Here is a 14234-nt window from a genome sequence, read left to right on the forward strand (position 1 = left end):
ATGAAAAAGCCTAGCCTAGTCCGTGAATTATGAGATTAGGGGCCTAAGTCTATTAATAAAAGGAGATGTACGTAATTTTATGTATAAGCTCGGCTAGACTCGGCTCAACGATGAATGAGCTTAATACCACCGAGCTCAACTAGGCTCTTTCGAGAAAAAAGCTCGGCTCGAGCTCGACAAGGCCGAGTCGAGTTCGAGTTATCACTGAATTCGATCTCGGGTGACTCACGAGTTGGCTCGTCTCGTTTACGCAAACGCTCCTAGTTCAAGGGAATCTGGAGATCACTTTTCGTCGTTGATGATGTCCTTTGAGATATTTGTAGCCAGGAGATAGATCCGAGAAGAAGGCATCGTCAACAGTGCCCTACAGAATCCGTTCCATTTCCATTATTACTTGCCGAATCGATGAACTTTACGTGACGTCTTTTTCTTGTAAGATATGCGTTTCGATAGCAGATTCTTGGATAGGCAAAGGTGTTCCTGCATGGAGTAAACATAAACTGGATACGTCCTTATATCGGGTCAGGTTATGTGATTTGAGTGGCCGACCCGATCATCTGGCAAAAGAATGGGAAGTGGGAGCATTTAATTACATATTGGAACAAATCTACTTCCAGCTATTGTTTTTTATCCCTCACTATTATTTGGGAATATAATCCATTCGAACGCTATATATAGATACCGTGTTCAGCAATCATCGCATTAGCCGCAATTCGATCTAATTCGATGAGAGACGATGATTCGAGGCATGACCTTCTTTGAAGCCGCAATCATTTGCAAAATTTCTTGGCTAAGTACTTTTGGGCTGTTCCCCGATTCTTATAAATGGTTGGTGGGAGTAGATAAAAATTTGAAAGAAAAGGGGGAAACAAAGATATTAGCCACCTTAATTGATGGCGATTAAGGCGATGATGTCTCATGGGCAATTATGATGAACTCATAGTTATCTTGGCGTTAGCCATTTCTTATGGATGAAATCTTTTGTCTTACTATGATTTTACAAAAATGTCATAAAATTGTCACGATTACCGAATTGCGATTCATTACTCCAGTGGATAATACTCATTCTTTTTACCTGCTGCAATATAATTAAAATTAAAAGTTCATCACATCATATGAGGAGGCGAAATCACTGAAAAATTTCGTCATTGATTGTGGTAGCCCACTTCTTTTTCTGTAAGGGGCTCCGAATCATTGTCCAAACTTTCAACTTTTATATGATTCAAGTCGCATCAATCTGTAGGACTCAAGATTACCCTTGCCACAGATCAAAATTGAATGCAAATTCCGACCTTGTTTGACAAATGAATAATTTTTTTAAACTCTACTCCACTTTAACTCAACTTATCTATAATTTATCAACACAATTATTACTTTTTTTTCTTTTAATTTCAACTTATCTATAATTTATCAACACAATTATTACATTTTTTTCTTTTAATTTTTTTTATAAACTGTCATTCAATTCAATTCAATTTTTAATATTAAATTCTCTTAACTATTCATTACTTTTTTTCACAATTTAACACGATCATTATTTTATCTTAATTATTTATTACTTTTTTCACTTTTTCCTATAATTCAACGACACAATCATTACAATCATAAATAAATATAATTATTTATAGTTGAAAAGAAATTAAACTTCACTCCATTCCCAAACAAAAATTATCGGGTCAAAGATATTGTTCATTTTCCCCACATCTGAACTGAATTCTTTCAGGTTAAAGAAATTGATTGTAATTCCATGGGAACTATGATCTGAAAGGATTAGGGAACTGATCCAGGCTTAATGCTAAACATTAGGACAGTGCAAGATGCCGAAACACCTTAACTTACGCTACTAGAAAAAATCTCCGAGTACACCAATTTCAGTGCAATGAATGACGCAATACATTAAGCCCCAGAGCGCGCCCCGTACCGGGACAATGTCGGTAATAACGTCCAATGTCCACAGAGGACCACAGTTAATGTGAATTCTTCCGCATTCCATCATTTTGTAGAATCTGACATCAAGCAATTACCGTCCAGAACGCTTCCCTATTAATTGATGTACCTGATTGCTTTTCAGAAGATATAATAATGTGTAAGGTCTTGCTTTACATTGTTCTCAAGATTCTCAACGGTATCATGTAGTGAAACTTGTGCTTTTTTGGTTCCCGAGTTTCTTCAATCGAATGTGCTCGAAACTAATCTTCCTCTTCTGCAAGGAGCCTTTTATAATGGTTTACCTCCATCACTGAAGTTTCTGAAAAGGAAGAAGAGGAACCAAGTTTACATGAAACGGTGCTAAGTACAGCACATATTGTTTTCGATGTTAATGAGATGATAAGAATCGAGCAAATATTTTGACTTTGTCAACATTGACCGAAACATTTCGAATGCGTATTCCATACAGTTTCCAAATTCAGCGAAAAACAACAGGAAACTTGAAAAATCTTTTTGAATCTTCATTCAAAAAGATTCAAAAATGGGCATAGCTTTTCGGCATCTTCATTCTCCGTATCACTAGGCATTTACTCATCAATTATCATCATACCGGGAGAAAGAGATGCAACAAACAATGTGCCAATCAGAAATAAGATTTCCAAGAAATAAAAGTTTGCAGTTCTCCAGAACAAAAATGTCACTTTCTTATGATGCAGAAGGGGTCCTACTCAGTAAAAGAGAGTCGAAAGTGCTCATAATTGAGGGGGAAGGGATCTTTCACTGATCTGGTTCTTATGAATGAGGGCCCCCTCACAGTAAAGAATACAGCAAATAGCAAAACCAAAGGTTCAGGTTCTGGAGGAGAAATCACTGTGATTTCATCTAGTGAGTTTTCCTCCTTTTTTTCCTTTCTTTTTTTACCCCTTCTGTAAAAACATATTTTTTCTTCTGTTAAAAAAAAAAAAAAGTTCGCCAAAAATTGCGTTTTGACATGTTGTTATGGTTTGTCGATACTAATATTATGCATTCCTATTTTTACTCCTCTTTTTCCAACACTTGCAGCGGAAACGAAGGAAGACATCCTTCTGTCTATGTAGATGTTAACAACTTTTCCATATAATGACCTTTACTTTCTGGGAAACTAGGAACCCTTTAGAACTATTCGATTTTGGAGACAATACAGGAGAGCCAACACAAGAATTGCAAAATTTAAGGATTCCATCAGGTCCAACGTCCAGGCATTTGAGAGGAAAATGAGACGCGCACCTTTTGGGAGGTCTCCGAAATACATCCAATTTGCAATCTTCAGAATTCCCAATTCCCATGCCCAACATCATTCACGTCACCTGCATCAAGGATTCAAATACTCGTGCGTGACCAAAGGACTTCTAAAAGGTGTTTTATTTTCCAAGAACCACTGAGAGTATTTCTGTGATATCAGGTGACTCTAAACATGGAGTTCAAGAGTCCACAGTCCTTTGTAATAAAGATACTATATGATGGCAATACTATAGTCTTCATGCTTCTAATATAATTACGACTGACATGCTATCACTTAAGAATATCATACTGGTACTGATACTTAAAGAGAAAGCAAGGGAAGCGATAAAATATAGAATTACATTATATTATAGAACTAAAAAAGTGTAAGGATCAGTATCAAAACAATGATTACTGGCCAAAGCAGCACACCGCTTTATTAATGAGACACGTCATACCCAAAAAAGAAACTTTAAAAGCCTCCATAAGAAACATTAGTTGAGTCATTTGTTTTAGAATAATGCTGAAGATTGCCCCTAGGACAGTATTTAAAGTTCATCAAATGAGATTGGTAAAAATACATTGAAAATGTAAATAAATATTTGTTATTCTCGGTAGACTATACTTTCCACCAATCCTGACAGAAGAGGTGAAACTTAGATAAGGATACCATTTAGCTTAGCGATCTCTTTAGAAAGAGCTGTATACTTATGCTTGTGTAGAGAGAGAGAGGGGTTCAATTGGAAATAATCTGCAGACAACTGCACCTTTTGCCATATGATATCTTACAAATCCCAGTGTTGTTAGGCCATAAAAGTCATGCATGCTTGAATAGCTTCATACTAAGCCAGTGAAAGTAGACGGAGACAACGAGTATGGGGAGTGTGAGGGGCACCAGAAAGCAGTAATACCTGTTGCAGAAGAAAAAAAGGTGAAACCAGACAGCCTTGAAATAGCGCAGCAACTTAAGCACATTACACTTCACAAAGAAGCAAAAACTCCAAACTCATCTAATTGGAACATCGATGATCCATAAATTGATCCAATCAAGGGTAAAATACCAAGTAATGCAAGAAATGGAGAAATGGTGCCAGTTCAAATTTCCAAGAAATCATCAGCAAGTGAAAGACATATCCAATCAAACGAAGGCATAACAAGAATGACATCCTTTCCCCTTGGCTTAACATATAACGGCATAAAATTGATACTTAGTTTCATATGTAATCGTACTGATGAGTACCATGAGAAACACATTTTCAAAGACAAACCTTCTCTAACATTATTTGAAATGGAGCAATGCATGCATACTTTTTAAAAGGAAACTCAAAGACTGACCTCGTGGTATATGGAATTTATGGATGAAACTGGAAGTCCAGTGATCCATAAAGCTGGCAAGAACTAAACTAAGAGGAAGTTTATCCAGAGTCCGACTACTTTCACATGCTACATGCAAATGATTTGTTTTCTCATGCAGGTCTATACAACTGTATTTAAGCTGTTTATGCATCTTTCTGCTGTGTGCAGCATAAAAAGAATCCGAGAACCACGTAAAAACGAACCCAAACAGAATTCACTCTGCAGGAGGAAGAAAAATAATATCGCATCTCATTACATACAAAATAAAAGAGAAGAACTTCCAGCAGACGAGCGATAACAAAGTTTCGAGAACACTGAGCTCTATGAGGAAGTGGTTGAATTACGACATTATAATGGCAAATAAACAAACATAAAACACGGTATTGGCGTAGGCAAGAAGAAAAATACTTGAAGGCACATATAGGAAGTTTACACCACCGAAAACATGAAGGATGGCATGCTATTTAAACTGATACAAGCGAGATACATTGGTAACAATTGCTCTTACTTTCCAGCAGATATAGTCAGGCCTACAATGTTGGGTAACACATTGCTTGTGATGCCCGGAGAAGGATCGCTCAAGGAGGGATCTTTTCACCTCTTCACCATAAGCTATACGATAAAATGAAGATCTTGTACCACCAGAGACTACTATCGACTATGCAGCATGTAACTAAATCTTCAATGAATATCCTTTAATGCTCGATCTCCTGGAATTGCGAGTGCAATGACTCCCACAATTTCGACACAACCTCTAAAACAATGAAACCCAATCTCTAAATCTTCACGTTGCTCGATGGTCTTGGTCAATTAACTGGGCTTTAACAAATCCAATGCATGATCGAGACCCAAGAATACTCATGTACTTCGAACATCACAGGGGAAATGTAACCCAAGAAATTGCAGAAATTTAATAAGGGCCAAGCTGTTTCATTTTCAAGACAATCGATGCGAGCTGAGAAATCATTGTCATCGTAGGAAAGTTTACTTGTCATTTTGAATGGCGAAAACGACGGGGTTGTCCGAAGGGGGCAAGAGCTTCGAGATCATCGCCGCGTAGAGGAAACCCAGGAAGGAAATTGAGCCCGTCGCAACGAAGAGCCATCCCCAGAAAACTCTCCCTCTGCCGGCGATTCCTTGAGCTGTGCTCGGAGCTGAGCTCATTGCCTCGTGCAATATTCAGCTTGCCTTTAAGGCCGAAATCACTTTTCTCTGAAGGAGGAAAGAGTGGCCAGAGAGACAGGAGTTTCGGTTCCGCGAGAGGTGAAATCTCGTCAATGAGGGAGAGATAGAGAGAGAGAGATCGGAGTTTCGATCAGTCAGCCGATGTAATCTGGGGCCGGCTTCTTCGTCCGCGGGGAGGTTCGCCGGAGCTCGAGGAATTTCTTTTTAATTATTTATTTTATTTTTCTAGAGAAGTCTATTTTGGTAAAAATGCATTGTGGAGGGCTCCAATTTGGTGATACATTTTGATTTAACCTTTGATTTATTTTGCACCCCAAAGTTAACATAGTCTTGAAGATTTACGACCGTGAGCCATCCATGCTCGTATTTTTTGTGAGAATGACAGGGAATTTTGGTACACAATTTTATATCTCGTCCTTTGGAATGACCCTATAGGATCAATAAAATTGTATCGAACTTTGAAAATCATAACAATTACAAGCTACTAATGATTAAAAGTAGTCGGCTGAAGAGACGAAAAATTGTTTGTTAAATCACTGCAACTATTAAACATATATGAAAATTTGAGATTTGGCGATATAATGCAAGATTACTTTTTTAATGGCAATTGGAATGATATTAAAGCCTATGGATTAGTTCGAGCGGTTCGACTTTTATTCCTCTTAAGCAAAGTCTTGAGTTCGAATATTGTTAATGAAGAATATTCATACTGGAAGAGCTTTACCCTTTAACGGGCAACCAAGCTCAATTGGACTAGTCGAAACTCATTGAGTTTCTCGATATCGAGATGCACGCAAAAAAAATCACTGCAACTATCACCATTATAAATTCTAGGGTGCAGAATCCATAATCAATTTCAAGATTCAAATCACATTTCCCTTAGAAATGAACAATGAAGACGAAATTTAATTGGGTAAATGCCACAAACACTTCCTATAATTTTTTTTCACAAGACAACCGCATCTCTTTCTTTGTAAATTGGACAAAAATACTCCATTTTCAAGACTGCTAACGACCCCATTAAGCTTTTCAATGGAGATTGATATCCTGTAAAATTTCAACGGATATTATACTTTCCAAATACTCGATATGTATTTCAAAACTTACCAGAAACGTTAACAGTTTTAAGTAATGAACGTTATTATTCTATTTTAAAAGTAGAGAGTGTCACCGTCCTATCATAAACGTAAATGAGGTAGAGTGGAATTTATCCAAGTCAATATTTACCCTTTTTTTATTATTATTATTATCAAAATATAATAACAATCTAGTCCAGTCGACTTGGTCAATGGGCTGCCGTGGTTTTGTAACAAAGAATTGATGTTGATCTAAAAAAATGAAAAATGATGTTGGGGCCTTCTTTGGAGAGAGAACAAGTATAGTGGGCCGCCAGCTCAAAGAGATGGGCTTTGTCGCCAAACCGGACCCGACCCGACCCACCGATACGAAGCGGTAGAAAGAAAGAAAGCCCTCCCGACGATAACCACCAGAAACAAACGGGGAAAAAAGAGAGAGAGAGTAGTATCGAAGGCGAGCTAAGGAGACGAGAGGGACAGAGAGAGACTCGGCAACGATCATGGCGGCGAGCGCAGAAGCAGAGGCGTTGGACTTCGAGCCCGAGGAGGATGACCTCATGGACGAGGACGCCGACACCTCCCCACGTGCCCCGCCCCCAAAGCTCCGCTCCGCCATCACCGGAGGCTCCTCGTCTCACTCCGCCCCGCGCAAGACCAAGGGCCGTGGTTTCAGAGATGATGCAGACGCTGAGAGGAACAGCAATCTCTCCGGTCGTGACTTCGATTCCCTCAACTCCACCGGTGGGCGCGGCCCCCAACGATGTCAGTCGTTCCCTCCCTCCCTCCAACCCTAATTTCACTCTCTTTAGTCTATCTGGACATTGTTTGTGTTCTTTACTGCTCTCCGCTACATATAAAGATTCGTTAGGGTTTGATTTTCTTTTAGCTTGATTCTGCCCCTTTCGATGACTGGAGGTGTGAGATTCATTCTGTTGCCAGGGGTTTCCATTGATTTACGTTCGGAGGAAGCTCAAATTCTTGATTTAAATAAAAAAGTACCTTTGAAGATATGGAGAGCTTCGGACCTTGCCATGGAGGAATTTAATCTGACAGAAGTTTGATTAGGCTGGTGATTGATGCTATTGAGCTGTTAGAACAAGTGAGAAGTAGGTGAATGTTGTGAATTTGTAGCAGCTAGCATTAAAATTTGGACTTTTATATAGTTGTATCTCCTCTACCCTTGGTTGAATCTCGTTTTATTTCCTGTGTCAAGCGGAGATGATTTCTTGGACGTTATGTAGATTTGGGAATGTTCTAGGATAATTTTAATGACGTTGGATGGATGAACCCGTGAAAGAAACGCGTTCCTGTGGAAGTATTCTTCCAGTGTTTTAATGCTTCTCTTTTTCGGGATGCAGCCATTGAAGGATGGATCATACTTGTCACTGGAGTTCATGAGGAGGCTCAGGAGGATGATCTCCAGAATGCATTTGGAGAGTTTGGCGAGATCAAGAATCTGCACTTGAATCTTGATCGGCGCACTGGATTTGTCAAGGTAAACAAAATTTCTATTTTTGCAGCTTCATTCTCGGATTTGTTTTTATTGTGGTCCTTAACTGCTACCTTGTACACCAAATTAAGTGCCTTCCTGTATTCCGTGTTGCAATGGATGTAAAGACCTTATACCTCAAACGTCTCTGCCTTCTAATATTGCATGCTGCAATGGGTGTATACACACTGCCTCGCTCCCTACTGTTCACAAGTTTACATCTCTGTAGGGGCCAGACTAATCTATAATTCATATTTTGTATATTTTAGTGCTTATTACGTGGCTGATTTCCCTTTTTCTAATAGTCATTTGGGGTTGGGCGGTGTCTCCCGTCATGACTGGCGCTTTTATTATAGACTGAGGATTCCAGTTCTCCTGTTTACAACTTTTATGAGAATCATAGTGCTGGAACATGAAACAATCCCTAATCTGGTGGTGGGGTTATTGATTATCTCTTAGTTCAGTGGAGAAGTAAATACACAAAATGAGTATCTGTTTATGATGTTATTTGCTGTGTAATTGGGCAGTTAATGCTTCTCTTTTAAGTTAACGATATCTTTTTTTTCCTTACAAGGGTTATGCATTGATCGAGTACGAGAATTTCGAGGAAGCACAGGCTGCTATAGCTCAGATGAATGGGACAGAACTTCTCACACAGACTATCAATGTTGATTGGGCTTTCTGCAGTGGCCCCATCGTTAACAGAAAGAGGAATATGAACCGAAGGTCAGTTCTCACAGAAAAACTGTATATGCTCTTTAATTTATTTTAATACAAGAAGGTTGGGCCATGTTCTGCACCTAACAGCATTAGGTGATGTTGAAAACATGTAGATCATGTCTCATATAAAGTGAATAGACTGGTAACATGACATTTATGCTTGCTTGCAACTCATCGTTTTTACTTGTCCGGTAGCATCCGAGGGAGACGTTCTGCCCAATAATCGTTCAATACAGCTAAGCCAGTGATTATTCTTTCTTAGTTTGTGACTCTTATACATGCTTTCTACTACTGTAAATAACTTTGCAGAGAAACACGAGGGCATCGTTCACGGAGTCCCGGCAGGAGATACTAATGCTGTTTATTGGGTTTGTGATGATGTGAGGGTGTATGGATCTGTCAAGAGACGGGAGTTTTATGGATAATGTCATTTTCGCAATTTTATTTTATCCGTTGAGGATCTCTTGCTTTGTCGCCACCTCGTAAGTGATATTTTGAAGTAGTGAGGTTTGTTTATTTGTACTGTAACGACTTATTCGTGCTTGGAAGTTCTAATCCAACTGTTTGCTGGCCCACATTCTGTTACTGTGCTCTTTCTATCTTATAATCCTGTTTCCACGTGATAATCCTTTTACTAGGATCAATAGAGTGCCGTGAATGGTTGCTGTGGTGGCATTGGAAGTGTTGCTGACTTAACATTTAGGTTTCGACATAACAAAGCTTGCACTGTCTTTTCGTGCTTAGGTTCACAGCGTGCAATTGGTAATGGTTCTACTACGGTGCCGCAAATTTGCAAGATAATCCTAAGGTTTCATTGTTCATTGGATTCCGGAGGAACTACTTCATTAAGATTGGGGAATTGCTGCGATTCTTCCTGAATAGCCTTGATTCTCCCGTTGAGAGTCACTTTGAAAGTATTACCCGTTAATGTCATACTAGGTGGACCGTAGCATTTTGGGAGATGCATTATATGTGAAAGGTCATTATTTTGTAAATGATACCTCTGATTGGAAGATGACCACCGTTCCCTGCGAGAGGCGGCTTTTGCATCTCAACATCCGAAGCCCCTTGCCAAAAATCGACATCCGAGTAGATTGTAATTTCTCGAGTAATTCCAGACATTGCGATGGCTGAATGACTCCACAATGATACACGGTTCGCAGATTTCTCATTTTCCTCTCCAACCGAACTGCAATTTGAAGGTTTCTGCAAATAGGAAGTTGTTCTGTAAGAATCTGTGACCAATCTTGCCAAATAAAAGGCTTCCTAGGCCCATGCTCTCGTCAGGTCCAGGTCCAGGCTCAGGCCCAGGCCCACGCCCAGGTTTGCTATTAGTATAATAAGTAGTGAAAAATGAGTGACGATAAATGAAAACTTTTCTTTGCTTACTTTGCTTTTTTCTCAATCTAAATGTAAATGAGTACATCTCAAGCAGCAGAACTGGAAAAAAAAAATCATTTCGTAACCTAAGAAAAAAAAATTCATTTCCACTTACGTGCGTTCTAACCGACCGATTAGGAACACTTAGTGAGTATGTAGTCACCACATTATTACCTTTCTTCTTGCTGCGTGGTTTGATCCAACTAGATTTAAAAATATACAAACAGAAAATTGGCACAAGATAATTGCCGAGAGATATGACACGGTTCATAATAGTATCTATCTTCAAAATGATTCAATATTTTGAATCACATTATTTGTGCGGGAGAAATTTAAAGCAAAATATATCATCATACAAGATTCATAAAATAGTACAACGCGCAGGTCTAAACTAATTAAACAATAATTTTTAAGTTGATGTCAACCCCCACCGAGAATTAGGGCTTCCCCCCATCCCCCTATCGAACAAGGTGATTTTCTCTAGGTGGCGGCTGCTACCTCCCGGGATGAGGCCGTGGGCACCTTGAGAGATCGCCAACGACCTCATCCCAAGGGGATAGGGGCAGCTGGCGAGCCTCCCACCGCCGGGAAGCATGGAACCTGAAAAAGGGTTAGGACTTTTTTTTTTCCCTATTTTTTTCCTGTTTTATAAAATCATTATTAGTTTAGATGTAACAAGTGGAAAATATTTAACAGTGTTAGTGGTTATGTCATCCCGTCACGGCTCAGTTATGATATGGACTAAAAGTGTATAATGGACTATACATTATAGGATTGACTTTGCCAAAATAAAATATATAGGACTCGATCGACAAAAACTTTAAATTTTTAGAACTTCTACCGTAATTTTTCCAAATATAAAATATAATACGTAGAAAATAAGGGCATGCATATTCTTTTAAAGATTCTACAACCTAATCTACGTTTTTTGTTGTATATGTACCTCAAAATATGTTAGTCTCTTCACAACGTTTAAGCACACAAGTTAAATTAGTTAAACATTCATCAAAAGATATTCCGAAAACTGAAAAATCATTCATGAAGACCTCGAGACACTGTTCAACCATATACGAAAAGATTGACATCATATACCTCTAAAAAGTAGCAAGAGCACTACATAAACCGAAAGGCGGAAAGCAAATGTATCATATGGGTAGGTAAAAGTAGTCATTTCTTGATCCTCAGGAGCTATAGCAATTTGATTATACCCAAAATACCCATCAAGAAAACAATAACGGTGCGTTTGGATTCAGAATTAAAGTAATTTTAATTTTGATTGTGGAAAAGGATAAATGAGTTAGGATTATAAATTTAATTTGGGAAATGTGCATTTTTATTGTGTAGTGTATTGAGTTAAAGTTAAAGTTAAAATTTTTCACTTGAAAAATGTGTATTTTTGTTGTGTAATGTGTTGAGTTAAAGTTAAAGTTAAAATCAAAGTGATTTTAACTCCCAAAACAAATGGGGCATTAATTAAAATTCTTTATCTGCTAGATGGTTCAACATCTGATCAGTAAATGGAAGTGGAAAGTGATCCTTCCTTGTGGCCTTATTTAGCTTCCGGTAATCCATACACACTCTCCAGTCGGTAACTGATGGGATGAGTTCATTTTTCTCGTTGGGTACCACCATCATCCCACCTTTCTTTGGTACACTTTGTATCAGACTTACCCACGAGCTATCCGAGATCGGATAGATTGTACCTGCATCAAGTCACTTAATAATTTCTTTCTTGACCACTTATTTCATGTTCGGATTGGGACGTCTTTGGTTTTTGATAGAAGCCTCGTGATCACCCTCCAAGCGGATCTTGTGCATGCACACCGAAGGGCTTATTCCCCGAATGTCGGCGAAAGTCCAACCTATAGCCTGTTTGTATTCCCTCAAGACCCGAAGAAACTTTTGTTCCTGCAATTTGGTTAGCTCCACAGAAATAATAATAGGTAATGTAGAAAGAGCTACCAAGATATGCATACTTTAAGTGATCCGTTAAGGCTTAGGTGGTTCCACAATTGAAGGTCTCATCGGATTAATAGGCCTCTCCAAAGGCTCAAAACGAGTCAAGGCCTTGGGTATATATGACAAAGTTCCCAGCTAGTTCAGCACTTCGCGAACTTCCTCATCGTCTCTAGGGGTGTTCATGGTGTGGTTCGGTTCAAAAGTTGAACCGAACCATTCCGAATCGCAAAATAGTTCGGTTCGATTACTTGAGTACTGATTCAAACTGAACCATTTCGAACTGGTTATTTTGGTTGGGTTAGAAAACGGTTCGATTTGGTCCTCCGGTTCATACCGATTATTCTTTAACAACTCTAAGTCGAAGAGAAGAGAAGGAGAATAATTCTTTTTTAAGACTTAAATGGTTTGGTTAACCATGGTTAACCAGATGAAAATGGTTTGGTAACTAGTCGAACCATTCATGTCCTGCTGAACTGAACCAAAAACGAACCAGTTTGAATTGTTCGGTTCGATTTTTGGTTCATTTTGAACAGCCCTAATCGTCTCTAATCATTCCTGCAAGTAAGAGGCTTCAAGTGGATCCTCGTGGTATGTCTCACTGAATGTCTCATTAGTCCATCTGTCCGAGACATCAAAAAACACTTTATCAGGTTCATTAGGGTACTTCGTAGATTTGAAAAAAGTTAAAGGTTACTTACTGATCATTGACTCTCTTAGTCAATTCACCTTTCTGCGCATCGATTATGGTCCTACTTGTATCAAAAAATGGTCTCCTAAAATGATCAGGATCTCTTGATTCTCCTCAAAATCAAGGACTATAAAATCAGTATGAATAATAAACTTATCTACTTTTACAAGTACATCCTCAAATAATTCCCGTTAATAGACCTATTGGCTAACTGTAAAGTGGTAGATGTAGGCTTAATCTTCCCCAATTGTAATTCTCGATAAACAGATAAAGACATCAAATTAATACTACCACCAAGATCACACAATGCCTTACCAATGAAATGAGAATCAATTGAGTAAGGAATAGTCATGCTACCGGATCCTTTAGCTAAGGAGGTAAATTTCTTTGCAGAATTATAATGCAATCTTCTGTTAAAGCAACAATCTCATAATTCACCTAGTTGCCTCTTCTTGGAAAGCACGTTTTTCATAAATCTGGCGTAGTTAGGCATTTGTTCAAGAGCCTCTGCAAAAGGAATATTAATATGAAATTTCTTAAAAATATCAAGAAATTTACGGAATTGAGTCTTGTCCTTTTGTTTACGAGCTCTATGAAGGAATGGGAGTGGTGGATAACTCCTCTTCTCGACTTGGGCTCCATCCTTTGCTTGGACTTGCTCTAGGGACTAAATTTTTCATTATGAAGTTCACTAGATGCAGCTGAAGGGGGAGGATCGCAATCTTCTGGTTCTGTAAATTTTTGGACGAATGACGTATAATAGTGAACGTCCAAACAATTATATATTATATAAGGGGTAATTACACTAGTGGTCCAAAAAATTTCACTAATGTATCAAGTTGGTCCAAAAAGTTTTTTTTGCTACTTGATAGTACAAAATGTTTCAAAGTTGTAACATAATAGTACAAACCGTTATCTCGCCATTGACATGGGTGGATCTTTAAGTTTATTAAAGAAATATTTTGTACCATTATGTTACATCTGTAAAACATTTTGGACCATTAAGTGATAATTTCAAAAAAGTTTGAACCATCATGTAACGTTTCACCAACTCTTAAAAACATATCAGAGCCACGTGTCGGCCACGTTTCGGCTACGTCAGCTTCGCTTGACTGTGTCAATGGTGAGATAACGGTTTGTACTATCATATTACACTTTTGAAACATTTTGTACTATTAAGTAGCAAAAAAAA

The 14234-nt window shown here is 38.4% G+C and overlaps 1 protein-coding gene and 1 long non-coding RNA gene across 2 annotated transcripts; one reads left to right on the plus strand and one right to left on the minus strand.

Annotated features, from left to right (window-relative positions):
• Nucleotides 1-1818: 1818 nt before the first annotated feature.
• Nucleotides 1819-5993, minus strand: LOC116201527. Its single transcript, XR_004155891.1, has 4 exons — nt 5534-5993; nt 3957-4100; nt 3196-3275; nt 1819-2248 (listed from the first exon to the last, which is right to left on the minus strand). It is a non-coding gene; the product is annotated as an uncharacterized LOC116201527 (long non-coding RNA).
• A 1214-nt stretch (nt 5994-7207) lies between these two features.
• LOC116201985 (RNA-binding protein Y14) lies at nt 7208-9600 on the plus strand. Its single transcript, XM_031533482.1, has 4 exons — nt 7208-7568; nt 8165-8301; nt 8870-9021; nt 9325-9600. Exons 1-4 carry the CDS (start codon nt 7307-7309, stop codon nt 9368-9370), a joined length of 597 nt encoding a protein of 198 aa, XP_031389342.1. The 5' UTR covers nt 7208-7306; the 3' UTR covers nt 9371-9600.
• The last annotated feature ends 4634 nt before the right edge of the window (nt 9601-14234 follow it).

The sequence above is a fragment of the Punica granatum genome, chromosome 3 (assembly GCF_007655135.1).
Source record: "Punica granatum isolate Tunisia-2019 chromosome 3, ASM765513v2, whole genome shotgun sequence".
In the NCBI taxonomy this organism is placed as follows: domain Eukaryota; kingdom Viridiplantae; phylum Streptophyta; class Magnoliopsida; order Myrtales; family Lythraceae; genus Punica; species Punica granatum.

What these genes read in the sequence shown, in the direction of transcription:
- LOC116201985 (XM_031533482.1), top strand. Translation starts at nt 7,307, where the DNA reads ATGGCGGCGAGCGCAGAAGCAGAGGCGTTGGACTTCGAGCCCGAGGAG. An exon ending in GGCGCACTGGATTTGTCAAG is followed by an intron (nt 8,302 to 8,869) that starts GTAAACAAAATT and finishes TTTCCTTACAAG; the next exon opens with GGTTATGCATTGATCGAGTA. An exon ending in AAGAGGAATATGAACCGAAG is followed by an intron (nt 9,022 to 9,324) that starts GTCAGTTCTCAC and finishes ATAACTTTGCAG; the next exon opens with AGAAACACGAGGGCATCGTT.